This window comes from Haliotis cracherodii, unplaced genomic scaffold (assembly GCF_022045235.1).
Source record: "Haliotis cracherodii isolate W230 unplaced genomic scaffold, xgHalCrac1.p SCAF_1, whole genome shotgun sequence".
NCBI classification, from domain to species: Eukaryota; Metazoa; Mollusca; class Gastropoda; order Lepetellida; family Haliotidae; genus Haliotis; species Haliotis cracherodii.
The window spans coordinates 3805520-3833300 of record NW_027266264.1 but is presented as its reverse complement, the minus strand read 5'-3'; the positions used below and the strand labels follow the sequence as shown (position 1 = coordinate 3833300).

The 27781-nt window shown below is 40.0% G+C and overlaps 4 protein-coding genes across 4 annotated transcripts in view; 3 read left to right on the top strand and 1 right to left on the bottom strand.

Annotated features, from left to right (window-relative positions):
* Positions 1-7602, top strand: part of LOC139471641 (focadhesin-like) — a 62879-nt gene extending 55277 nt beyond the window's left edge. The window contains exons 26-34 of the mRNA XM_071254047.1: positions 240-320; positions 1009-1134; positions 1246-1361; positions 1954-2202; positions 2598-2797; positions 3350-3527; positions 4847-5083; positions 5877-5952; positions 6397-7602. Of these exons, the coding sequence (XP_071110148.1) occupies positions 240-320; positions 1009-1134; positions 1246-1361; positions 1954-2202; positions 2598-2797; positions 3350-3527; positions 4847-5083; positions 5877-5952; positions 6397-6488 (1355 nt within the window). The 3' untranslated portion in view covers positions 6489-7602. The remainder of the gene's footprint in view (positions 1-239; positions 321-1008; positions 1135-1245; positions 1362-1953; positions 2203-2597; positions 2798-3349; positions 3528-4846; positions 5084-5876; positions 5953-6396) is intronic.
* On the top strand, positions 7406-7819 carry LOC139453843 (small proline-rich protein 3-like). Its single transcript, XM_071235298.1, has one exon. It carries the CDS (start codon positions 7406-7408, stop codon positions 7817-7819), a length of 414 nt encoding a protein of 137 aa, XP_071091399.1.
* A 279-nt stretch (positions 7820-8098) lies between these two features.
* On the bottom strand, positions 8099-20882 carry LOC139471632 (F-box/WD repeat-containing protein 5-like). Its single transcript, XM_071254035.1, has 7 exons — positions 20666-20882; positions 18776-19173; positions 17767-17947; positions 16533-16672; positions 15107-15816; positions 13672-13884; positions 8099-11686 (listed from the first exon to the last, which is right to left on the bottom strand). Exons 2-7 carry the CDS (start codon positions 19163-19165, stop codon positions 11470-11472), a joined length of 1851 nt encoding a protein of 616 aa, XP_071110136.1. The 5' UTR covers positions 19166-19173; positions 20666-20882; the 3' UTR covers positions 8099-11469.
* Positions 20883-21145: 263 nt separating this feature from the next.
* LOC139458934 (ribosome biogenesis protein NSA2 homolog) lies at positions 21146-27162 on the top strand. Its single transcript, XM_071240374.1, has 10 exons — positions 21146-21253; positions 22447-22514; positions 22644-22709; positions 22910-22963; positions 23442-23592; positions 23860-23944; positions 24364-24458; positions 24911-25051; positions 25988-26039; positions 26824-27162. Exons 1-10 carry the CDS (start codon positions 21251-21253, stop codon positions 26889-26891), a joined length of 783 nt encoding a protein of 260 aa, XP_071096475.1. The 5' UTR covers positions 21146-21250; the 3' UTR covers positions 26892-27162.
* The last annotated feature ends 619 nt before the right edge of the window (positions 27163-27781 follow it).

Here is a 27781-nt window from a genome sequence, read left to right as displayed (position 1 = left end):
CTTTCTGATATATTATAGTACAGAGCCCTGTGGCTCTATCTTCTGGCACATTAGATGTATGACTCTGATCAATGCCTTTCATCATCATTGTGTACAGTATACAGAAAAGGAAAAATATTAAACTAAAGAAAATAAACGTTTACAGATGTTCAAAATAGATTTATGACTAAACATGTGTGTGAGTTGTAAGAAGTGACAGAGTGCTGTATCATGTCCACTGTGCATGTATTTCTGGGCAGTCCCACCGAGCTATGGTTACCTGCCGGAGAGCAGCATCCTGAGGGCCCTGGTAGATCTCCTCATCGAGGCTGGGAAGAGAGGTAACCTCCAGGCCTTGCACGCATTACGTTGCATTAGTAATTGGGTTTTAGTTTTAAGGTAGGATAAAACACGTCCCACGTACAGGCTACAGCAAGAATTTCCATTACTTTCAGAACATATGATTTTTCATGTACTGTTTCAAATTGATCAAATATAATTGAATGATCATTTAGTTTCATGATCAACTAAACTTAAAGTTTAAGAAGTGTATCAATCTTGCAATTAACAATTCCGTCATTACAAAGTTGGCAATTCCTCCGTTTCATACCAACGACTCACTTGATTATGATCATATAATGTCATGACCTTTAGTTTGAACATGGGATCTTATTACTGAATCTAGCATAGTAATACATTACCGTATATCAGTGCATGGGTGAGTGAGTTACGTCGCTGTGTACAGTATTCTAGTTATATCACAGCTTAATGTGGAGGACAGATTGAACTGATGCAGGTCTTTGCATTTACCACTTTGGTGAAACATGTGAGCAGGGGTATGGTGCTGACAACCTAGAAACATAAACAGGGCAAATTTTGGGTTCAAAATAATATTCATGGGTTTCTGGCATGCCAAAAGGGATGCAACTCTGCACGGCATATTGTGGTACCTTGGAAGACTGGGACAACCATTCCCCTATATTTTCTATGTTATGAACACTGTATACTGTCTACTAAACATAATTGCAGGACCTGAGGTTATCCCACCAGAAATTGTCAAGGTTGCTTTGACTGCTGTCCAGGAGGATGTCAAACAAGTGCTGCCACCTGTAAACTGGGCAGGAGTTCTCTCCCCTTTCATGAGAGTCAACTTTGGTATGTAAAATTTGTTTCATTAAACATTTGTGAAAACATTTTGAATTTTGCAAAAGATTTGTGTTCATGTTATACCGTGTATACTGGTTCTAATATCTTAGTTTTGTTCAGGGACAAGTGTGAGGTGTCTGTGTTTCAAGATGGCCGTCTCCCAGAGTCTGTCAGCTCCAACAGCAGCCATGTTCATCTCATCGTGGCTAACACCGCCGCTCTTCAACTCTCTGGAGGTGGGTATCCTTGTCACACTGACAAATTGTACTAACTGAGCTTTGGCAGCCTTATAGTATCCAGTGTATAGTCTCTATAGTCACCAGTATATAATCTCTATAGTCAGGGTGGCCCAGTCGTCTGAGGCGCCGCGATTCGTTGTGCAGAGTTGCGTCCCTTGGGCACACCTGAAACCTATGATTGTGGGTTCGAATTTCGGTTCGCCCCATTTATGTTTCTAGGTTTGTCAGCACCATACCCGTGCTTGTGGGTTTCACCGAAGTGGTAAACATCTGAGACCTGCATCACTTCGGGCTTTCCTCCCACATTAAGTGACATGCCGTGATATAACTGGAATACTGTTAAAAGCGGCGTTAAACTAAACTCACTCACTCTCTATAGTCACCAGTGTATAATCTCTATTGCCACCAGTGTAAAATCTTTATAGTCACCAGTGTATAATCTCCAAAGTCATCAGTGTATAATCTCTATTGTCACCAGCCTATAAGTTTTATAGGCACCAGTGTATATTCTCTATAGTCACTATTGTATAATCTAAATTGTCATCAGTGTATAATCTCTTTAGTCACCAGTGTATGATCTCTATAACAGACGGAGTGCAAGGAGTTCCTGTACCAGTCCCTGCCCTACCTCATCAAGTCAGTGGGCCCTGCTATACTGCAGATGTTCCTGGAGCGTGGATGTATGGATCCTTTCACTGACAAGGACATGCCCATGTGTGTGTGCGTACTTCGAGGCTTGAACCTTGCCCTGCAGGTCCAGGATCCACCTGAATCTGTCACCAAGATCCTCTACTCTGCCACCCAAGTCATCTACAAGGCTATGATGCCTACCCTGCAGGTACCGTGTATATTTACAGGACTGGGAAAGGAATGTCGCTTTTGTGTATTACATTAGACCAAAGTCAGTAGAGTCCATTTTGCATCATCTTGCAGAGTGAGGTGGTTTTAGGGGCCACAATTCACTGTGCAGATTTGCATGACACGGTTGGCAAACATTTGTTCAAATCCCCGATCATTGGGTTGTCTGTACGTAATCCCTGCAAATATATATGTTACGAGTAATCTTGTAAGTTTGAATGTGAACTCTTACTTTCTCACCCTACTTCCCTTTCAACAGTAGAAACATCACATAATTTTGAGTTATTTCCAGTGAATATTATGTTTTCAAATCCTTTCTCAAACTTAAGGAAAACAGTGATTATAAGTATTCAGTAAATGCCATGTTGTCACCAGGTGGCGCTGTACTGCCAGATGTCTGAGTGTTTGTCCAACCTCCCGGATGAGATCCTGGATGAAGTAACACTGGAGGATTTCAGTGAAGACCAGACATTCGTGAAAGGCACTTTTGTCAGATGTTTCCTCATTGCAAATGGCCGCCAGCCTGTAGCATTACTGAACAGTTGCATCGACGCGATCATTCACAGTCAACACTCGTGAGTTCAACCTTTTATAGAATTTCTTGAACACTTTTCTCACTGCACTCAAAGTTTATGTGGGACCCCGTGTTGATGTGCGCTTCATCCATTAGATGTAGGACCCAATGTCAATGTGCACTTGATCCATCAGATGTAGGACCCCATGTTGATGTGCACTTGATCCATCAGATGTAGGACCCCATGTTGATGTGCACTTGATCCATCAGATGTAGGACCCCATGTTGATGTGCACTTGATCCATCAGATGTAGGACCCCATGTTGATGTGCACTTGATCCATCAGATGTAGGACCCCATGTTGATGTGCGCTTGATCCATCAGATGTAGGACCCCATGTTGATGTGCACTTGATCCATTAGATGTAGGACCCCATGTCGATGTGCACTTGATCAATTAGATGTAGGACCCCATGTAGATGTGTACTTAATCCATCAGATGTGGGCATATATGGGGCCCCAATTGTCTAAATTTGTAAATTCACTGCAGGATTGTGTAATTTAGCTACCACGACCTGCTGGACATGAGTTTGAATGCCTGATTCTTTGTCTAGGGAGAAGACACTGTTGCTGCACCTGCTGGCTCACTGCTTCCAGCAGATGGCGGGCTGTTCCACCGACTACACCAGACCTGTCAACCGCACAGAGTGGCTTCTGGAACTGCTTGGTCACATTCGCAACATCGCCATTGGCAACACAACCTTGCCAGACCAGGCACCTCCACACATAGAGGTCAGATCCTAATCTGGAATTCCTTCTACAAATCTTAGCACTGTGACTTTTGTATGGCCATCTTTAAAATATGGGACTAACAACACACAAAGGACAAAGATCAGTTGATGGAATAAGGCCCAAAGGAAATAATTTGTAAATTAGTGACCCACATTCAATCTGAAACACTGATAGTGATACTGCTGTGATGCAACCAGGTTTATTGTATATTTCACCTCTTGGTTATGGTCTCCGTCAGGAAATAGGAGGGGGATATAAGAATAGGTACTGTCTGTCCATGCGTGCATCTATCACTTTTCGTTTTCGGAGCATGACTCGGAAACCATTTGATATTTTATTAAGAAACATTGCATATGTATCAAACACATGCTTAACTTGTGCCTTTTGGTGTTTTGGTATTTCTAAGAAAATATGTTTGGTGTTTCCATGGCAACAAACTGGAATAGACTCAAATATGTGTAACGTTTATTTCTGGAGCATAACTCGGAAACCGTTTACTATTTTATTATGAAACTTTTGATATCTGCCGAACACATGCTGAAGTGGTGCTTTTTGATGTTTTGGTATTTCTAAAAATAATACTTTTTTCTGTTTTCTTGGCAACAAAGTGGACACAAATACAAGTAGCATTTGTTTCCAGAGCATAACTCAGAAACAGTTTAATTTTTTATTATGAAACTTTGCATATGTATGAAACACATGCTGAACTGGTGCCTTTTTCCTTGGCCACAAGTTAGACTAAACCCAAATACAGGTTACTTTCATTCCCAGAGAGTACCTTAAGAATATGATGGGTTGTAGTGTTCATTTCTGGATCATATTTTCATATTATCCATAACAGAGTACTGAAATTGTGTTGCTATTTTTTGGATTTTCTACAAAAAGATCCATGAAGGGTTGTCTGAGAACCATTACCATAATTACCTAATTGAGATGTATAACACTTGGCAAAAGACTTGTACCAGGTATATGGTGACAAATAACACAAACCACAATTTACCTGTACTAGTGGCACCTGAACCAGCCTACTTCACAGTGGATTTAATCATTTTTTTAGTGCTTGCAATTAAGCCATTCACAAAGAGTTCCAGTGACTTTGTCTCGACTGATGCCGTAATGTGTTGGTTCTGGAGTTTCTGTCCTTTCGCTGTGTATCTTCTACTCTATGAACAAACAAAATTCTCATTTGCCATGTGGCGGGGGGATAATAATAATGCTGTTTTCTTGTTTGTGGATTATTTCTGTATTCCGTTGGTCAATCAAAACAGAGCCACAATACAATACTTGACAACTCTGACCTTGTTGACCTGTTTGTCCAGGTCATGCAGTGTGCTGTGGAAGTGGTTGCCAGGGCGATATGTCTGTGGACAAACTCAGCAGCAGGAGCCATCTCTGGTGTGGAGCCATCACTTTTCAGACTCACCACTGGGGATGAAGCACCAAAGGGAGACAACTGGGTGGCTGACTATGCAAAAATGTTGCCAGACTGTCTTGATTTTTTGCCTGGATGCATAGCTAGGCTGGAGCGAGAGCCCTGGGATCAAATCATGTCCAAGGTATGTAATTGTTAGTCCGACATCATAATGTCTGATCACAGATGTTGCATTCAACAGTATTCCAGCTCTGTCATGCCAGACAGTAAATATACTAATCTAAGCAATGCAAACTTATAGTGGTGAAACAATCCAGGGCCCCATTCCACAAAGCGATCTTAGCGCTAAGTCGGTCGTAACTCCCATTCTTTAACACTGACTTATGACAGTCTTAGCGCTAACATTGCTTTGTGGAATGGGTCCCTGGCAGGTTGGTGTATGATGACACTATCAGGTTACACTTTGTAACAACTTGATCTTCTTTCTAGACAGCCCTTATAAAAAATGTGGGGTAATCTGTACCCATAGTACCTAGAGAATGAGTGAGTGAGTGATTTTTTCGTTTTTCGCTTTTAGCAATATTCCAGCTATATCACGACGGGGGACACCAGAAATGGGCTTCGCACATTGTACCCATGTTGGGAACTGGGTCTTCAGCGTGACGAGCGAATGCTTTAACCACAAGGCTACCCTACCTAGACAGAATTAAACATGTGTTGTTATGGTTAAAATATATAGACAGCCATTTACTGTTTATCGTCAATGCTCATGTCGACCGAAAATAGCTGATGGGACAGTTAGCAGCCTTTCATTCATTCTCGATCCAACTCACATTTCATCTAATCAAAGATGATAGAAATAAAAATTTAGAAATATGATGTGAATTGTCTTTTAATTTTTGCTCTGTACAGACCACTGTCTTTGAACATGTATTTCCTTTGCCCTACTGACAATGAATAATGTCTTCAACCTTAAGGCAATTGACTGGTTGCTGACGCTGTCTGAGAGCTCCACAGAAGTTGTCTCCCCTGTCTCCAGGAAACAAACCAGAGGTCAGTACTGTTAATAATTTGGTTGAGATCATGAAGAAGTATTGCCACCAAAAAGTTTTCGATGAAGCAATATTTGAAGCAATGAAACAATAATTAGCAAAACTACCTTATGAGTTTCACAGATCGAGTCATGTCATTCACATCCTTCATGACAAGAGATTTGATAATGACACTGAAAAAAAACACTTTTCATTTATGTCTGAATTATATTTAGTTAATTCATTACTTTCAGGTCTTTTTTGCTGATGCAAGTGTAAGTTTGGTTAAGTTTACTTTGGGCAATATTCCGATAATATGATTGACCAGAAATGAGATTTGTATATACAAGTGGATCTTTGGTAGATTCGACATATGGCCACCCCATCTTCATCACATTGATGCAAGAGGCTCTGTTTCCATGGTACCGTATTTTGCCCTTATAAAATTGAGTAACCTCCATTTCAGAGTCGCTGTATATGCTCCGACACTGCAAGGACTTCCGGAAGGCGGTGGTGTGGTCACGAGTCTTCAGCCCAGACGTCAGTGCTAGTGGCTGATGGAGTCATGAGTCTTGCAAAGCCTGGAACTGTGTTGATTAGACATCTTCCGTTGTAGTCTTATAGCAGACAGCATTATGATGTACAACATATCCATTCACAGTAATTCACTATTTCCAAGCAGTAATGTTTCATATTCCAAGCCTTAGAATCTACATCTTTTAGAGCATTGTTCACAAGACATTTTTCATTTTAACCAAATGACTAAATTTGATCAAACTTTCAAATGTAGTGAAATGAAATAATATGTTAATGTGATAATGAATTATTGTTGTATACTACAGTTTACCTGTTTAATGGGTTGTAGATGATGTAAATCATGCAACTCTCATCATCAGGATAAAATGTACTAAAATACTATTTTGCCTATATGCATATCTTGTAGAATTCATCATATTCATATGTGGATATGATGTTCTGTCATAATAACATGCTAATTGCTGCATTTGTCTAAACTTGAATGTCCAACCCTAGACAGAAGGTGCCAACCCCTTTTTGGTACAACAGATGCCGAGCCCTGTAAGTGGTGTTCTGGATGCTGCAGTACATGTGGCAATAGAGCTGGGACGAGTCAAAATTTACTGCCCGGGTACCCAACCCTCTATTACCTGACCCTACCCAGGTACTCAACCCCTTACCACCCGACCCTACGGGCTACCCACTGTGGGTCTCAAGAGATGGGTACAAACTGTCCGATTGGGAATAGTTTGACTAGCCCTGGCGAAATGTATTTAGATACACAGATAAAAGGATCTGGTCGTGCATACACTGAAGTTAACTGAAGTTTAATCTTTATTCAAAACATGAATGTCAGAAGGAATGGAGGTAAGAAAGAAATACTAACATTAAGGACTTGTTGTGTAACCATAGAGTTTCAGATCATTTTTGTCATTAAACAATATATCATGTGACTAACCATGGGTCCGGGTAGTCCTGTGGGTACCCGGGTGCTACTCAGGACCCACCTGACCAGGGTACCAGAGTTTCAGAGTATCAGAGTACCAGAGTACCAGAGTACCAGGGTACCAGGGTACCAGAGTTTCAGAGTATCAGAGTACCAGAGTATCAGAGTACCAGAGTACCAGAGTACCAGAGTACCAGAGTATCAGAGTACCAGAGTACCAGAGTACCAGAGTTTCAGAGTACCAGAGTACCAGAGTATCAGAGTACCAGAGTACCAGAGTACCCGAGTACCCGAGTACCAGAGTACCAGAGTACCAGAGTACCAGAGTACCAGAGTACCAGAGTCAATCATCCCAGCTGTAGGTGCCAATATTTCAGTGTTGAATACAGAGTGGCAGATCAATAAGAGAGTTAACCTTAAGCTTTAAGCATACATGGTCATGCACTATGTGAAAATCCAAGGCTAATTCTTATGTACCAGCTGTTTACACTGTTATGACTCAAGAGTTCTTAAATTGGATGCCAAAACAAATTAAGTGGTGAGAGAGATGGAAGGGAGGGTTGGCACTCTCTGGACAGTGTCATGGTTTTAAAGTGTTCCCTTTGACTACTGTGGTGTACGTATGACATCCACTACAGTGCCAAGCTTTGTTGTCAGCCCTGCACTAGTTGAGAATAAACAACATGAAACCCAGTACATGTTAAGTTTTATTATGATCCGGTGGAGACGACTTAATCCGAGAGATTATTCAACAGATGACCCTGAATATCCTGGGTATTATAAACCTCTGGCTGGCTTGAAGCATGGGGCTTGACAGCGAGGTTGTATTCATAGCAAGAGAAGAATGAACTGCTGGGCAACAGAAAGTATACACCCTGTAACACCCATATCATTGCTGTGTTGTGGACCTTACATTTTCAGCCTTTTCATAACATTTATAATTTTTTTTGTCAAATCCAATTTTCAAGTCTATACCTTCTTTTGTCCAGCAGTTTATATATAGTAAGTACAAAATTTGAAACAGAATATTGATCAGTGCTGAGAAAAATGTGAAGTTTAGATTTCATTGAGTTTTAATATGGAGGGTGAACGTTAACTAATTCAATAATTATTTTTTAAGTCGTTTCATTTAAAAATCCATCTGAATTACGATTGTAGTACATCTGTTCTCTAGGAAAAAAGGTGTTCAGGTAATTACCATAGCGATAGGGTGAGGTAGACATTCAGTATCGCATAATTCTTAATGTCTATCATGTAAACAACCTGCTGTGTCCCTGTTCCTATTAATCTGGATAAGGTATGTCGTTTTCATGCATATCTCAAGTAATTTGACATACCTATCACTTTTAAATTACAGTGATCCCTTGCTATATCGCTACCTTCGGGGTCCAAATAATTGCTGAGCGTTATAGATGATCAGCGGTTAAACCAAGGTGAAGCTGTAGAGGGTAGATGACCAGTGTTACATGCTCTCGGTGATCAGTTGATAATGGTTTCTGAGATGGGGAAAAACATTGTCAGTGTTAAACTTGAGTTCATTAAAAAATGTAAGTAAATTTTGTGAGCCATGCGGTCCCGCACGCTATAACCGAGTTACCCCTGAAGTTGCAATACTGAGGGAACACTGTAATATGACTCTCGACAGAAAATAAGGAAACACCACATTTGATTGTTTTCTTCATTTCCCAAGTTTCTGATTATTTGGGCAGTCAATACTATCTCGATACCATGTATTTGTTTCTTACATCTGTCTTACATTGAGGGATTATGCAGTGGTTAGGACATTACCTACCCTTTCACTTTCCCTCATGTCTTATCTTCATGTTGAAGTGATATTCAAATTCTTCCATAAATGATAATAAAGTTCCCATCTCCTTGCAGTGTGTTTACAAGGACCAGTTCCCAAGCACACTGAGTGAGTGAGTTGGGTTTAACATTGCCTTGAGCAGAATCTCACCAATATCACGGCATCCCTGTCAGTTTGATGTTAAAAGGAAGCACCTAGTATGCAGGTCTTGGATATTTATATCACTTGGCTGAAACCCATGAGCAGCGATAGAAACAGTTTAAGTCCACTAGTCCTCATAATGATAACATTAAGCAGAAATTGCTGCTTGTCCTTGATACCTTAACTATTGGGCAGTTTGGCAAGGACCATAGGACTACTGCCAATTTCTAACACTGATGGGCATGGTGCTCACACCATGAACAATAATCAGGTGAATCTGGGATTTGAACAAACAAATAGGATTCTGGTATGAGCCAAGAGATGCGACTCAGCGAATTGTACAAGCACATTATGACAAATGTACTCCATGTGTACTCATGATGTGCATCAATATGCATGTGTCAATAAGACATGGAGGATTATCACCCATCCAGAACATTCACAGCCAGAAGCATGCCCTTACTTTCTGTGAGTAGTCTCACACTGCCAGCCAGGGTGAAGCACATTTGCCATCACTAAAGGGTGAATTGCTGTTTAACAAGCTTAAACAACAAAATTCAACAATGAAAGAATCACAGTAATAACTTTGATCATAAATATATACTGACCTCTACAGAAAACCTGACTCGCATTAAAACCACATCCATCACGCAGACATGAAGATTTTCATCACAATCATGAAAACCCAAAACAAGATCAAGCACACATTATTACAGTTGCTCTACAATCTATACACAATGAGAGATATCATGTGATACCTGCAGCTTGTCTTCTCTCGATAATTAGAGCAAGACAGCTTCCAAGAGTGAGTGAGTGAGTTGGGTTTAACACAGTACAGTACTTCTCTCACTGTGTAGCAGCCAATTCGAGAGGTAAGACAAACTTGATCCTGGTTGTAGACATTTACCAAGGATCATGATCAGCTAATCTGGGATTTGATTCAATGGCTAACAGATCCTAGCTCAGGTAAGGGACACAACTCTGCACAGTCAAGCACAAAGACTTTCTGACTATCATATACATTGTAAATGGTATCGTCACATCAGTATGAGTATGTACATAAAACCATAGCAACAAGTTGTGATCTCCTAATCTTAAATTTTTTTGATCAAAGTACAAGATCTGTTTCTGTGGCCTGTTTTTCCTTACATATTTTGATAGATAAATATTTTGCCTACATACTCGACCTCAAAGTGTACAATTTATTCCAGTCAAGAAGGGATATCTCTCTTATTAGTGTGAGATAATCTTCTCACTGTTCTGAATAAGCAATACTTTACATTTATTTCCCACATTCATGATGTTGAACAGAACTTGGATCATAACATGTTCAAATACAAACTCTGAAAAATGACCTTGAACCACATAGCATGAGTATCAAGACAAGTATAGAAGATCAAGCAACAAGCTTGAAACACAAAGAAACAATATGTCCTGAGGGTTCTGGGGCAGAATGGGTCCCCACGACCTAGATAAGGTCACATGGTCACATACCGTCACAATGGTACAGAGTATGAACAGGAGAGGGATGTTCACCATATCGACCACTGATAAGTCTGCTGCTGACTTACAGGTGCCCACAGGCTGCCAGGACAACGCTACAATGTGCTGTTACTCATAATAATTGCAAATTCATTATTTTTTATTTAGAAAGTCTTTCAATGGTTATCAGTCCACGAACATCACACAACCTTCAATCTGTCTGACTAGTTGCAAACCAATATCGGCTATATATGTAGACATCAACGGGATGAGAGGAGAAGCAATGTTGAAATCATATGCAAGATGTCCTATAACAATTTAAAGATCATAGATATAAAATAATTATGTTGTTTCATACACATAACATGTTGATATTCTCATGTTCCCATCACATGCATAAATTTAGGTCTTGAAAATACAATCACGTTCAACCTGATTTATTGATGAAATTTAGAATGTAAGCAGATACCGATGCATATTTCATGAGACATTTTCAAGCCCCAAAAGAATATCAATGATTACAGACTACACATCACCGACATTAAAAATATGAGTAGAAATAATTCCATATTGCAAAATTTAGTGAATACATGGAAAATAAATTAAACAGCATACAAGAGAAAGACATTCACCATCTGCATACTCCGTCATCTATCCAAAGATTGTGCATTTTCTATGACTTGCTTTAATCTGTTTCTTGATCGCCAAATCTTGATGGTGTGGTCATCACTCACAGTCACAAAGTATTCCTCATCTCGAGGACTAAATCCAACAGAGTTGACAACACCTGGCCCATGTCCAAACACACCAAGACAACACTGATAATGGCGGTCCCAGAGGTAAGCTTGTGTGTCCTCACTCCCGCTGTTGACAGAAACAAATAATACCATGTCATCTCTTTCTTAAACTATGTTCAATTTTGCTTTGTTTGTTTGTTTGTTTGTTTGTTTGTTTGTTGTTTAATACAGCACTCAGCAATATTCCAACTAAATGATGGCGGTTTGAAAATAATCGAGTCTGGACCAGAAAATCCAGTGATTTACATCATGAGCATCGATCTATGCAATTGATATATGATGACATGCATCAACCAAGTCAGCGAGCCTGACCACCTGATCCCGTTAGTGGCCTCTTTCGACAAGCAGTCGCCTTTTACGGCAAGCATGGGTTGCTGAAGACCTATTCTACCCCGCATCTTCACGGATCCACTATGACTAGCCTCAATCAAATTTTCAAAACATCCAATACTACATTTACAGTAAATAAATAATACTACAATAATTCCCTATCATGCCTAACATACAGCAGTTTGATAGGCATTACTTAGCAGTATACATGTTTGATAGGCATTACTTAGCAGTATACATGTTTGATAGGCATTACTTGGCAGTATACATCTTTAATAGGCATTACTTGGCAGTATACATGTTTGATAGGCATTACTTAGCAGTATACATGTTTGATAGGCATTACTTGGCAGTATACATCTTTAATAGGCATTACTTGGCAGTATACATGTTTGATAGGCATTACTTAGCAGTAAAAATGTTTGATAGGCATTACTTGGCAGTATACATCTTTGATAGGCAATACTAAGCAGTATACATGTTTGATAGGCATTACTTAGCAGTATACATGATTGATAGGCATTACTTAGCAGTATACATGTTTGAAAGGCATTACCTGGCAGTATACATGTTTGATAGGCATTACTTAGCAGTATACATGTTTTACATTTTTTTAATTGGGTAGTGATCATTAGTTGTAAGATAAAGAATCTCAGAAAACTCCAACCCTTTAATAATTTTTTAATGAGTGTATTGTGCCATTCTATGCTATCCGAAATATGTTTTTGATGGAATACTGTATTAATCTCCAACTCTGGGAACAATAAAAAAAAAGAAAAAAAAAAGAATCTCTAAACATGCTAAAAACTGAAATTTACCAACCCAATGTTGTCAAACAAAACCACTTTTACAGTAATTACATAAAACTACAGCAAGGACGCCATCATGCCAACTGTGCAGCAGAATACATGGCAAGAACAGGCTAAAAGAAATAATGTTCTTGGTTCTCAGGCACCGCCCGCATCATAATAAAGTTTGCCGCATGATTCGTTTTTATTTCCATTTAAAAAAACAACCAAAAAAATCCTCACATGTTCCAAGTCCAATGGTAGTCAAATACTGTATTCCATTTATGTAGTCTATTTGGTTACACAACTGTTTATTTGGTTACATACAAGTTTGAACAACCCCCTGAAGAAAGACACCACCCACACACACATTTTCAAAAACCATTGCCTGAGAACTAATTCTTTTACCCATCTTTGATCATCCAGTGTTTCCTATTCTAAATACCATGGATTCATCAGCTACCATAATGAGTCTAGTTCAAATGTTAAAGAACCAAAAACATGAATAATAACTGTCCAATGAAATAATACTTATGTTTGAGGGAAATCAAGAATATAAGTTGTAGCAGGATCACGAGGGGTACATTCAAAATTGATAGAAAACAGCTGTAAGATGGAGCTTAGGTCAGCTTGTGCTGTGTCACATAACTTCCATTGACTCGGGAAAAAACCTGCGACTTTTTGCTTTGAAGCAGGGTATAGAGGATGTATCCTGCCTCTCAGAAATCCATGTGCAGTCTGTCTTTGTCGTGGCGGGGTAAAAGAGATTTAGACCCCTGCTGAGAAATTTATTCCCCTCCAAGGCATGACACACAGTATTTTATCAATATCACGTAGACCAATCAGATCTCATCATTTTGATATGGAGGTATGATAATAATATTTATACAATATGAGTCTCTCTCAAATGTAGCTAGTTAATATGTCTACACACCTGCCGATGTAGTGTTCACTGGAGTCCAGGAACACAAAGCAGCACATCGTGGACTGGGAGTAGCCCTTGTGACCTCTGTACCTGACCCCTGTGTCACTCAGGTCCTGAAGGTCAATCACCCGCACTTCTATCTCCGGGGAAAGTTCTGGCGTTGCCCATGGGTCACTGCGATCGATCTTCCCCACCCACGGTCGACAGTTTACAAAGAGATACCTGCAAAACACCAGCATTGCCAGTATCCCAAAGTATACTACTCCACTTGTGATAGGGATGTTTTTATCTTTACACGATACACAAAAAATGATTCTCATAAAATGTCAAGTGTATATTTAAATAGAAAGACATATCTTATCCCTATTAAATGTTGAGAAGTGTCACCCCACAACTGTTCATGTGAATCCCACCTATAAACTTATCATGATTATACGCCTTCAATTGTGTGTTTAAAAATTAATCTAAAAATAAAATGCATCCAGTCTTACATTTTTTATAAATGTTTGATTTATTGCCTTATTGTGCCCTTATAGTTATACAGAAAATGTAATTTTGGTCTGATGCCCAATTTTGCCAAAGTTTTTTTACAAAAATGTATTACTATTGTGACACTTTCAACAGTACTTCAGTCATTACACTAATCAAGGTCTGAGGTGAGGTGAGGTGAGGTGAGGTGAGGTGAGGTGAGGTGAGGTGAGGTGAGGTGAGGTGAGGTGAGGTGAGATGGTGTTTAACGTCGCGTCCAAGATTATTGCACTTATATAGCAACGTGCATGCATGTATGTGTGTGAAGCTCTTGTGATAGTCCAGACCAATGCCAATATAAAGGCCCACTGGCCCACTGAAATACCATGCCGCAGTTTAACATGAATACCCCACTCAAACACAGTACATGTATACTGACTCCGAGCCGACCAGTCCTTGTTTTAGCCCCTTAATGCTGAGCACAAAGCAGGGTTACAATGAGTACCATCTTTTAATGTCTTTTAGTATGGCACGCCAGTGGATCGAAATCCAGACCTTCCGCACTCTGGGAGGACGCTCTACCACTAGGCCATGGAGGCAGTCCCAATGTCTATGATATAACCATCATCAGTCAAACAAATCCCCATATATTATACTGGTATCAGTATGATACAGCATCACATAGATGTATTTTATTTGCTGTTGGCACAGTGGTCGTAATGCCTGGGACCGAAATCAATTGTTACCAAGATTCCCTTTGATACGTAAATATACAACTCAAAGAACACACAATGTTTTTTATATGACTATAGTTAATCTGTCATGTCTGGTAACATTGTAACACACAGCCTTCCAATTGTGGGTGTTCTTTAACTTGTTTTGAGTAGTATATATACTGACAAAGGTAAATCCCTGAACACTGATGTAGTTAGCAAGGAAAGCATAGAAATTAGAAGATAAAGAATGCCATTCTTACCGATTGTCCTGAGAGAGACACAGACCGGTCACATGACCATTCAGATCAATCATGTGATCGGACATGTCAGGTTTGCGAATCCGCCTCATCTCGATGTCCTGGTTGCTATAGTTCACCACCATGTGGCTCTGAATACTGTCAAGGTCAGTCACAACTGACTCCATTGTCCGCTCAACCACTATGTCAGAAATTGTGTTTGGTGAAATATCTTTGAACCCAAGTTGGTGCAGAGCCACTGCAAATTCCCCTGTCACATATATCAAGTTCCTCAGTTTTAAGTGATGCATTGATGTTACATTCCTCTTCGGGTGAGTGTTCGTGTTTCGCTTTGTAACATACTTTTCTTCCGGTTCCTCCTCCATTTCTGAATCATCCAAATAATCCATATGCAGTGGGTGTCCGTTTTCTTGTATCACAATATTACTACAGAACTGCTCCCCTTTGCTGGAGTTTCCTGATGAGGTGGCAACAGAAGGATACACATCTTCTTTCGTACATTCATCATGTTCATGGTGAATCACTGAACACCCAGATTCATCAATATTTTCAAGTTCGGTTTCCTGAATAGGAGAAATACCTTTGCATGGCACGTTAACGACAGTGAGAAACTTGATGAGACTGGCTGTCTCACTACAGAATGTAAACAGAGCAAGGCCTGAGTGGGTCTCAACCGATGCAGATGCTGGAAGCAGCTGTGGGACATCCTTAACCTGGAACATGACAAATAGTCTACTTGTCACAACTAACTCTGATAGCAGTTCCTAAACATTATGATTCAAGTACAGATAAAATATGCTACTTGTCACAACTAACGCTGATAGCAGTTCCTAAACATTATGATTCAAGTACAGATAAAATATGCCACTTGAAACACACAGGGATGAGGATGGATATTTTCCTTTTCAGCTGAAACTTCTTTTCAATGGAGCATGATCCATAATTTGGGGTGTTGGGCAGCTTGACCCCATGAAGCCATCAGATTTTTACAAATCTGTGGTCACTAAAACTTGCAGAAATTCACAGATCCGTGGAAGATTCTCAGCCCTAAATATGTCATGTCCAATTGTTTCTGAGGTAAAGAGATTGGTGCAAGTAAAATGTGTGTGTGGCTACTTGTACTCGTCCGGACTAATGCTGATTTTATAGTGCTAGCCCACTAAGATACCACGCCGCAGTTTAACATGAATACCCCACTCAGACACAGTATACAGACTCTGAGCCGACCAGTCCTTGCTTTAGCCCATTAATGCCAAGCAGGGTTACAACAAGTAACATCTTTTAGTATGAAGCGGCCGGGGATCGAACCCACAACCTTTCGCTCTCCGGGCATCTACCACGGAGATGGTCCTGACCAAAATCAGGGTTATGTGATTTGATACTCCGTATTGACCCATCAGAATAGTGTCTTCCTATGACTACTTCTTACCTCAAATGCTTGTATCTGGACAGTAGTAGCAAATCTGTCTAGACTAATCTCTAGGGACCCTCCCAAGAAGGTGCAGCCATTCAGCCATGTCCCAAACAACTGGGACGGGTCCATAGATACCACTCGGAGTAGCTGGAAATCTGAAAATATTATGAAACATGATACATTGCTATTTATGTGTAGTTCTCACTCTGAAACTAGGAACAAATTACATACACTCATACAACTAGGGTCATGTCCAGTGTTTCGGTGGGTCATTATTCTTTGTATTGACCCCGAGCTTGGACGATTTGATTCAGACGGGAGTGAGCCTTGGTTCACGGTTTTGTATCGTCATATAAAAGACAGCTACTTGATAAATTGCAGGACAATTAAGAATGAAGTTTATTTTACAACAAAACATTGTTCCATCATGAAGTCATTTCTGCAAATTCGAACAAGAGCTCGCAACTTGATGACATTATAAATTGGACGATGTTATTTTTGAGAGGGAAATGTCTAGTTAGTTGTTCCTCGTAGATCTAGCTGTACAGTGCAGATGAAGGCAATGGCCGAACGGTCACACCCAAAAGTGGGAGAAATATGACAATTGGTTTTGGAAGAAAAGGTGCAGATAATCGACGTAAAAATTGTGAGAATACCAAACTTAACCCCCCTGTACATAGAATGGAGTTGCCGACATTGCCAAGGTTGGGTTGTTTCAGTGAGTCATCATTATTTAAATATGGGTAAATGTTTTTAAAGCTTGTTCAACTTATTAACAACATTAAGAAAGGTGTACAAAATCTTGATATCTCCTGGTTTATTCTCCTTGCAGTGTTTTATTGTACAACAAACAACTTCACTGATGATTTATTTCTTAAGTAAAGAGCATCATGTTCGTGGCACAAGCAGAAGTCAGTAAGCTCCCCACCCTCACCCCTCTGCAAGTGATATGGACTTCAAGTTCACGCTTGAAGTGGGCACTAACCATGTAGCTTTAACATTCACAAAACTTGCTTTGAAATGCTATACAGTTGTATCGTGTGTCCATAAACATATTATTAGAAAATGCATGGCCGATATGACAGAAAGTCTTTCAAAATAATGAATGGTCAAGGGTTTCTTGTCATAATTGATTAATCCTATTGCAGCAAATATCAAGACCCTCAATCATTTTGTATACACTGCAGTATGTCCACTGGAATCTTACGCAGCTGAGTTGGTTCAAGACAAAGAGAGAACTATGACTGACTGTGTTGGACAGACAAGACTGCCACAAATCCCCTCCTGTCCATTTCTGTGCTCTTGACGCTGGAGACTAGGAGCATGGTGTCTGCCTCGTTGAAGCAGGAGAACTGAGTGAAGTCCCACTTGTACCCTGCACGGAAGTCATAGCTGTACTTCAGCCTTGTAGGGTACCCAACTTGCCAGACCTGACAACCAACAAGAAGATGAATGGATCCTTTTAACTTCAACTGAGTTGAATATCTACAGAACAAATACACAAGACTAGTTGGGTAGTTCCTAACTCTGACATTACAAACTAAGCTTTCTCTGATAATCATTCCAGTTATCAGTTTATATATAGCATGGCTGTCTCTTGGGCTGTGTTTGCATGTAGATGATTTGGCATGTAGAACAAAAGGTAGATTTGGAATGTAGAACAAAAGGAAGAAGATTTGGCATGTAGAACAAAATGTAGAAGTTTTGGCATGTAGAGCAAATGGTAGAAGGTTTGGCATGTATAGTAAATGGTAGAAGGTTTAGCATGTATAGTAAATGGTAGAAGTTTTGGCATGAAGAACAAATGGTAGAAGTTTTGGCATGATGAACAAATGGTAGAAGTTTTGGCATGAAGAACAAACGGTAGACGTTTTGGCATGTACAGGAAGTGAGTCAATGGATCAGTGTGCACTCAACAATCATTCTCAGCTCCCTGGGGAGTACACAACCCAAGCTGCCTGTCAGGCGCTCGAAGGTTAACAAACACATTGCCATCTCCTCCTACCGGGTACCCGTTCACTGCTGGGTGAACAGAGGCACAATTCAAACAAAGTCACTTCCCCAAGGAGACACCACATGTGCTGCATGTGCTTTAGCTGCTGAACGCGGTCACCCATCCAAGAACTCTCCGCGATTGATGTTGCTTAACTTCACCTGATTGTGACCTGTGCACTGTGCATAGGACCATGTGCCACCACCAGTCAGTAGATGTAACATGACAAAAATAACATAGTCTTTACACACCATGACATACATACCTTCACCGAGCAATCCTTTGATGTGGTAGCAAACAGAGAGCCATTGTGTGCAAAGCTAACATGTAGAACTTCATCTGAGTGTTCAGTGAGTGTTTCACTCCAGACGAGAGGCGCGTAGTAATACAGCCGCTTGTACTCATTCCTCCAGGAGCAGTACCCAGGAGCGATCTTGCCACTGATGTTCCACTTCCTGTACACTAGCTGTCGCCACAGGCTCTCATCGTATGCTACTGCTCGCCACCGACTGCACACCTGAGAAGCTTTCAAGACATCTTTCGCAACCAGGTTACTGAAGATACTGAGGAGGAGAGAATCTGGAATGCTGGCCATTGAACACAAACTCATAGGTATTTCACTTTCGCCGTCATCAGATGGAGCATCAGTTTCCATTGCTGTAACTGAAAAAAATCACTTGGGTGAAAAACAATTGCTTAAATGAGGTATTAAAATATTATTTTGATGGAATCAACATGTTTGAAACTATTTCACAATGTTCACAATGTTAAAATATCATTCTGGCATGATAACTTTTATATTATTGATATTCTGCCAGAATATCATCACTATTCAGGCTAGTGCTTAGAAAATTGAGTTAGGTTCCCCTGAGATAACCTCCTAGGCGCCAGAGGTGAGTGTCATGATTTAGTGTAATAACCTCCCAGGTGCCAGAGGTAGGTGTCATGATTTAGTGAAATACCCACCTAGGTGCCAGAGGTGAGTGTCATGATTTAGTGTAATAACCACCTAGGCACATGAAGTGGGTGTCATGCTTTAGTGTAATAACCACCTAGGCGCCAGAGGTGGGTGTCATGCTTTAGTGTAATAACCACCTAGGCACATGAAGTGGGTGTCATGCTTTAGTGTAATAACCACCTAGGCACATGAAGTGGGTGTCATGCTTTAGTGTAATAACCACCTAGGCGCCAGAGGTGAGTGTCATGCTTTAATGTTATAACCTCCTAGGTGCCAGAGGTGAGTGTCAAGATTTAGTGTAATAACCACCTAGGTGCCAGAGGTGAGTGTCATGCTTTAGTGTAATAACCTCCTAGGCGCCAGAGGTGGGTGTCATGCTTTAGTGTAATAACCTCCTAGGCACCAGAGGTGGGTGTCATGCTTTAACATCTGGATCACTCATGTTATATCAATCATTGAATAACAAAGTTTTCGAATGATCATGATAATAACCTTTATTGACAAACCTTTCCTACTTTCAGCATTATTGAAAGTTGAATTCTTTCTAAAGAAAAATCACTGTTTAGTTCTGCGGCATATTTACTATAAAAAATACTCAAAATGTTCTTTTGAACTTAGAGAAAAATAATCAGAAAAAGGTTTTGTAAATCTTGGAATAAAAATGATTCCCATCATGATTTTAGCCTCACAAAATGCACTAATGTGACTATATTCGTAATTACAATGTATAACCAAAATCAAATAATGTCATCAGGGTGATATCTGGCCATGAAAGCTAATTACATAGTCTGTTCTAGAGGGTAACAATCTTTCTTGCGAGTAGAATATTTACAATGAAAGGGTGACGCCACACTCATTGTAATAGGGTGAATAATCGCAATAAACATGGCTGTCCAAAACATATGATGTAAAAAAAACATATAATGTGATGATATAGCTGGAACCAATATTAGCACCATAAAGCTACATGCAGTATACAGCTGTCTTGCCCATCTGAGAATGCAATCAACATACACCTGGTATCCAAGCATGACACTTCAAAAGCAAAATCCATTACTGAGGTTTAAGGCAGTCATTCGACCTTTTGATAAGCAGGTCTATACCAAAATTAGGTTAACAGATGAAGTTTAGGATGTTGAGCCATACTCGATTAGTTGCAAATTCTATCGATTTCAAGGGTTCCTTATTACCACATACACTGTTTGTTTGTCTATCTTGCGTAGTCGGAAGAATGCATCCATAAAAGTGAATCGGTTGAGACTTCACGTGAGGGCATAAGTCACATCTGGAGGCGAGCTACGGTACTTTGACTGCAATTTCGCTTTTTCAAAAGTATGTGTTTAATCAATAAATCATGACAATCAGCAGGAAGGGCAATATGTTTACATAAATGACTAAAATGAGACTACCTCGCTCTTCCTAACCGGAAATATGTAAGAGTTACCTGCCCTTATAACATAAAAATTGTGTAAACACTTTCGAATAATGATTTTCAAACTTAGAACATCACAAAGTAGATTGCTATTTCTGTCATTAGTTTCACCTTTTAGGATAATTACAAAATCGTAATCATGCCTATATAAGACGCCCACACATAAAGGGGCCAAAATAAACTCTAAATCACTGTTCAGACGTTTATAAAGTCAAGCGCATGCGCATTGTTCAACTTCCTTTTTACAGTGTCAGCGTGTTGTTTTGGTGTATTTCACAACTGTGTTGTGAATAACTTGCACCACACATTCAACACTTGTTGAATTCATAAGCAACTAACACACATTCAATATGGTAAGACTTAGAACCTACACATGATATACATGACCGAAGATGGTCGATATATAATAGTGTTTGTATGGAAATATGTCCAGCAAGGCCCCAGCGGAGAGCTGCGATGAGGTCCTACAGTCAAGACATGCCCCTACATCTCGGCTAGCAAGGTCCCAGCTCAAAAACAGCAAATATTCCGAATGGTACATAGTTGTAAGCCTTAGTGTGCATCCCCAGCCAAGATAGAAGTCGGAAAGAGTGCAAGGTCCTTGGTTTTAGGGCACGACGTGACAATCAAACGCGCCTTTTACAAAGATCTTCAGAGTCAAGCACGCCTTTAGGGATCCTAGGGTTAGTTGTGAGGAAGGGTAATGGTTAGCTATACCTTTTAACCAATAATCAAATGTAATTTGAGGAAAAGCTGTAAAAGTTTTCTCGTGTTCCAATCTCTGGACACATAATAGATACTAGCAGTGCTCATCAAGATGAAGGTAAACAATTGGTTGTTGATCACTTGGTCATGTTGGTTATTAATGGAGCACTAATTATTTATGATTGCGCATGTTGTAGAGTGTTGGGCAATAATGCAGCTTACCAGGCACAGCCCAAGCGCTACCATCCGCTCAATTATCGCGTTATAGTGCAACCGATGTCTCGCTAAACCGTGACCTTAGCTCATGCTCCAGTGGGTCTCGCTTTACAGTCTAAGACCCCTTTTTGGTCTTAGGGAAACTGACACACGTTTACCATCCAACACCCCTTTTCAGTCTTAGGGAAACTGACACGCCTTTAAGATCCAACATCCCTTTACAGTCTTAGGGAAACGGACACATCTTTACAATCCTACACCACTTACTGATCCTTAGGGTTAGCCTGCTTAGAGCAAGGGTGAGCCATAAATTCTTACCTTTTCAATGCGTTAATCCCTGTAGTCTTTGAGTAATCATGAGAGTGATGCGAAAAACATCGTTATACACCATAGCGTTGCTCGCTAAAGTGCATTACTCCCGATCGTTGTCTAATTACATTAAATCATTAGCTTAGCTTCAAAGTCCTGTACAGTGCAAACTTTCCATGTTGTTTAGATGACCATGAACTTTTTCATGTTGTCAGAATTTTCTTTTAACTTGGTAATCATGATGAATTATTTGTGAGGTTGGAAGTTAAAAACTTTGACAAATATCTGACAGTTTTGTTTTTTGTTTTGTTTACAGCCACAGAACGAGCATATAGAACTTCACCAAAAGAGACATGGACGTAGACTCAACTATGAAGAAAGAAAGTAAGTTGATTTTTGTCAATAATTTAAATAATAAATTTTAGTTGTCAGATATTGAAATACACAAATATCCTCTATCAATCATGTCAATTGCCAGCAATTCAAATTCTAATATGATTTGAAACCTTTCAGGAGGAAAAAGGAGGGTCGTCTACCCCATGAGTTGGCAGAGAAAGCGAAGAAGCTGAGGGGTATAAAGTGAGTACAGCTTGGGCTACATGTGAATTGACTGAACATGCTGAAAAATTACAAAGATTTTTGAAGACTTCAGCATGGTTCAGTTTGTGTTCAAATTTTAAAATCTGGTTTCTTATTGTTTATTATGCAAGGATTGTAAAGCTTGAGTTAAGGTAATCATTTGTTTAAATTGACTTGAAACATTTCTGTTTTCCTTTCAGAGCCAAATTATACAACAAGAAGAGGCACTCAGAAAAAATACAGATGAAGAAGACGTAAGTCCCATTTGAACTCTTGACTGTGTTGACAGTTTAACTATCCACTTGTTCCTCCAAGTACAAAACTGTTTTGCCAAATATGTGTAAAAAATGCAAGACAATAGGGTACAGTAAGTAATAGGTACATGCTAAACGATCCTATCACAATGCAAATGGCATCATATTCAGAAAACCTACTGAAGAACAAAAAAATTGGCTGAAGAGCCTTTTTCATTCTTATCACCAGCTACCAATGAACATGGAGCAGTGTCCACCACCTATATGATCAAACTTGCTTGTGATGACTGCTAACTAAGGTTTCCACTTTGAAAGAGTCATATGACAATGTCAATAACAGGACATTTCATTATGGCTATATCGATGGCACTTGACTTCAGCCAACACATGACACGGTGTTATATAACTGAAATAATGTTGAAAGCAGTGTTAATCCAAATTCACTCCCTCACTCAGCCAACCATTGACATTGTTCTAGCATCAAGATGCACGAGGAAAGAAAGACGAAGCAGAAGAAGAGTGATGAGGTTCCTCAAGGAGCAGTGCCGGCCTATTTGCTAGACAGAGAAGGCCAGTCCAGGGCCAAGGTCCTGTCTAACATGATTAAACAGAAGAGGAAGGAAAAAGCTGTAAGTATTTTAATAGGCACTTTTTTGTACTGTAACTTATCTTTTGTGTCAACTATGGGTCCTTCAGTATTGTCTTTTGAATCTTTCTGATGCTTGTATTGGCTATTATATCAATATCTAATTGATTGTTCTAATGATCATTTTCGTTTTTGATACCATTAAGAACTATTTTATGACATTCGTATATAATTTTCAGTGATAACTAATAAGAGGATTAGTTAAGGATCATTTATCATGATGTGATATTTATGTAACATTTTCTCTCAGGGCAAGTGGGATGTTCCTCTTCCTAAAGTTAAAGGAATGAGTGAATCAGAAGTTTTCAAAGTAATCAAGACTGGAAAAACTAAACGTAAGTATAAACTAATTGAAGCATAAGCATGATAAGTGTTGTGGACATTGTTGAAGCAGTGTATATTTATTTGTAAGAACCTTTCTCTGGATGATGAATCTTCATCTGCACTTGAAACTCGCCAGTTATATGTTTATATGTTGAGATGGTATTTATCATCCCAAGTCATTCATACAACTTAAATAACCAGTGTCTTGCATGTAACAAGTGGAGCTAACCAGCCTCAGTGGCTTAGAGTTTAGTGATTGGTAACTGATGTCATCACAATATCTTCCAGGAGATATCAAGCCAAAGCGCTATATCCTGGGGAGCCGTTGTTTTTTTAAACACTTTTGCTGCTCATCTCAGTCTGCTGTCCTTATATGCCTACAATGCATGTAAAATGACCATTATGTTTTCATACTGTTATCTTCTTCCAGGGAAAGCATGGAAGAGAATGGTCACCAAGGTTACATTTGTGGGAGAAGGCTTCACAAGAAAACCTCCCAAGTTTGAAAGATTCATTCGACCTATGGTGTGCATACTTTTACTCGTTCAATCCATGTCCTTTTGCTGGCTTTGCAATGGCAGTTGAAAATAATGACTTGTCGTTGTGACATAATTCTGCACCTACTGTATGTGGAGGGAATTGTTTTGTTATTGACACTGACCGGTATTAAATATGTGTACCTTTACCATGATGAACCTTCAGTCTATAAGACACATGACTTTGGACAGAGCGTCTGCCTAGTGTGTGGAAGGTCGGTTGTTCAATCTCTGGCTGTGTCATACTAAACAATGTTAAAAGAAGATAGTCTCCTGGCATTAAGGAGATAAAACAATGACATGTTTATAGAGGCCTTCCCAACTGATTATCAGAAGATTGTCAGGAACATTTACACATGCAACTGAGTGAGTGAGTGAGTGACTATACATTTACATCATAATTGCTGTTATCAGGAGTGACATAAAGTTTTTTGGTTTCAGGGTCTGCGATTCCGAAAGGCACATGTGACACATCCTGAGTTGAAAGCCACATTCTGCCTTCCCATCATTGGTGTTAAGAAGAACCCAAGTTCTACAATGTACACATCACTAGGCGTTATTACAAAGGGAACAATTGTAGAGGTATTAAAGCAGGATTCATTTCTTCTTATAATGTACCCATGTGACGGTCCGAGTCTTCAGCAATCAATGCTTGTCGAAAGGTGCATCTAACTGCATCAGGTGGTCAGTCTTGCTGATCTGGTTGATACATTTTCTGGTCCTTACTCAATTATCTAGAGACTGACGTTATATAGTTGGAATATTGCTGAGTGCGGCACAAATTTACAATTAAACAAATGCTGGATTTTCTGCTCCATTCGGTGATGACATGACACAGGACACAGTAAGCATGCTTGAAGGACAAAATGGCTACTGTCAAACTCCTCATGTAAGTTATGGTGACATCTAGAAAAGTGTACAGTCTGCATTCCCAAATTACCAGCTTGTCACTGACAGAATGGCAGTCAAGCAGTGTGCAAACAGGTTGCAATTTTGTAAGGATAGCATTCCCTGTGTCATGTTATTAGTTACAGGACTGCATGAGATCTCAGAGACCAGAATAGACCCGTGAAGATCGGGGGTAGAATACTGGTAGGTCTTCAGCAACCCATGCTTCCCGTAAATGGTGACTATGCTTGTCTTAAGAGGCGACTAACGGGATTGGGTGGTCAGGCTGCCGCTCGCTGCAGGGTTGATGCTTGTCATCGTATTCCAGTTGCGTGGATCGATGCTCATGTCAATCACTGGATTGTCTGTCCAGACTTGATTATTTACAGACCGCCGTCATATAGCTGGTATATTCCTGAGTTAAACAGACCAGATTACAGACTATTAAAATAACATCTGTACACAGGACATTGTCTTTACCATTACATGTTACATACGTGTAAAGTAACGCCTTAAATATCAAGAAGCATGAACACGATAAGAGTATTCAAATTTCAGACAGTGTTTGACATGGTTGTTTAATTTTTTTATGTATTTTACACAAATACTGACATTATCCTATCCTTGCAGGTTAACATCAGTGAGCTTGGTCTAGTGACGCAGGGAGGAAAGGTGGTATGGGGTATGTACAGCATAGGCTTCATAGATATAGTGTGCAGGCTATTTGGAATAGATTGGTTTGCCAAGACCAGTTTAATTCATGTTTTATAAATTTTCTTGTTGGTGCTCTACATGTCAGGATTGCATCACTTGGGTCTTTCATGCCACCTAAGACCGCCTCCGTGGTCTAGTGGTAGAGCATCCGCTCAGAGAGCGGAAGGTCCGGGATTCCAGGCTGCGTCATACCAAAAGACGATAAAAGATGGTACTTGTTGTTTTCCTGTCATTAAGGGGCTAAAACAAGGACTGGTCAGCTCAGAGTCAGTATACTGTGTCTGAGAGGGGTATTCATGTTAAACTGCGGCATGGTATCTAAGTGGGCTAGCACTATAAATTGGCATCAGTCCGGACTAGTACAAGCAGCCATACACACACGCAAACGTGCCTGCACGTCGCTATATAAGTGCAATAATCTTGGACGCGTCATTAAACCCAATCTCACCTGACACATAAAGGTGACCCACCGTTATATAACTGAGATACTGTTCAAAGTGATGTTAAGCCCAACTCACTCACATGCCAAGGGAGTGGAGGCAGAAAATGGTCATCAAGGTTTATACAATCTCATCATTAAGATCATTTCATGAAACAGCCCCTGACCTCAACAATAGTGTGGGATGTATTTCAGGATAGCTGCCTGTGACATGATGTGTCTGTGTATGTTGCTGATCACCTAATTATCACCATGGTAACATGTTCATTGCCAACAAGAATAGATATTAATCTTTCCTTTTGTCTTCTTCCAGGGAAATATGCACAAGTTACCAACAACCCTGAGAATGATGGCTGCATCAATGCGGTGTTGTTAGTGTGAGAGGGGATCTGTTTGTGTTTCGAAGACTCAACATCCAGGACTACATTTTGAAACAACACTCTGAGATCAGTGTCTGTGTTCTGCCATGGTGACAATAAGGAATTCAGGGATACCTTTACAGAGCTAACTATGTAAAAAGATATTGCCAGCAAATTTAGATGTGAAAGACCATTGTTGGAGAAGGACTTGCTTCAAATAAGCTGGCAGCTGACATCTGTATTATCACAGCTAGTGTTTCATGACTTGAAATAAAATAAGTCTGTGATCTATATCCAAGTATTGCTGTTCTTTGTTGTGCGGATTCTATACAGCCCCTTTGTATAACGTAGATGCAAGGAGTATTCAAGCCGAAAAGGTCTGGGACGGGTTCTGAGTACTACCCAGACCCATGGTTAGTCACATGATATATTGTTTAATGACAAGAACTCACTACAGGTCAGTGGTTGCACAATCTAATTAAAAGCACATCTTAGTTCTCGCTATCGCTAAACAAAGAGGACATCCCATTACGGGTCAAGTCAGAACGACATTTCATCCGACCAATCAAAGCGTCGCTTACCAGATCATGAAAGTGACAGTCGGAATGTGTTTTCTAATTATGCAACCTCGAAAACGTTAATGCCGGTACGACTGCTCTTTCTCTCGCTTCCGAGGGATAAACATTGGAACGGAGGAGGTGTTGCCATACAATCTCAACCATGTATTAGACATTCCGGACTGTTAGTTTGTTCAGTTTTCAAAAGTTTAATCGAGAACTGTTCGAACATATATTTCAAGCAAAGTCTGAAATGGAAGTCGCCAGGTTGAAACGAGTGCCCCAGAAAGCTGATTTCTATTTGGCTGATGTCTACTTCTTGTTAGTCATTTCCGTGGTCGGTCAAAGTTCGCGA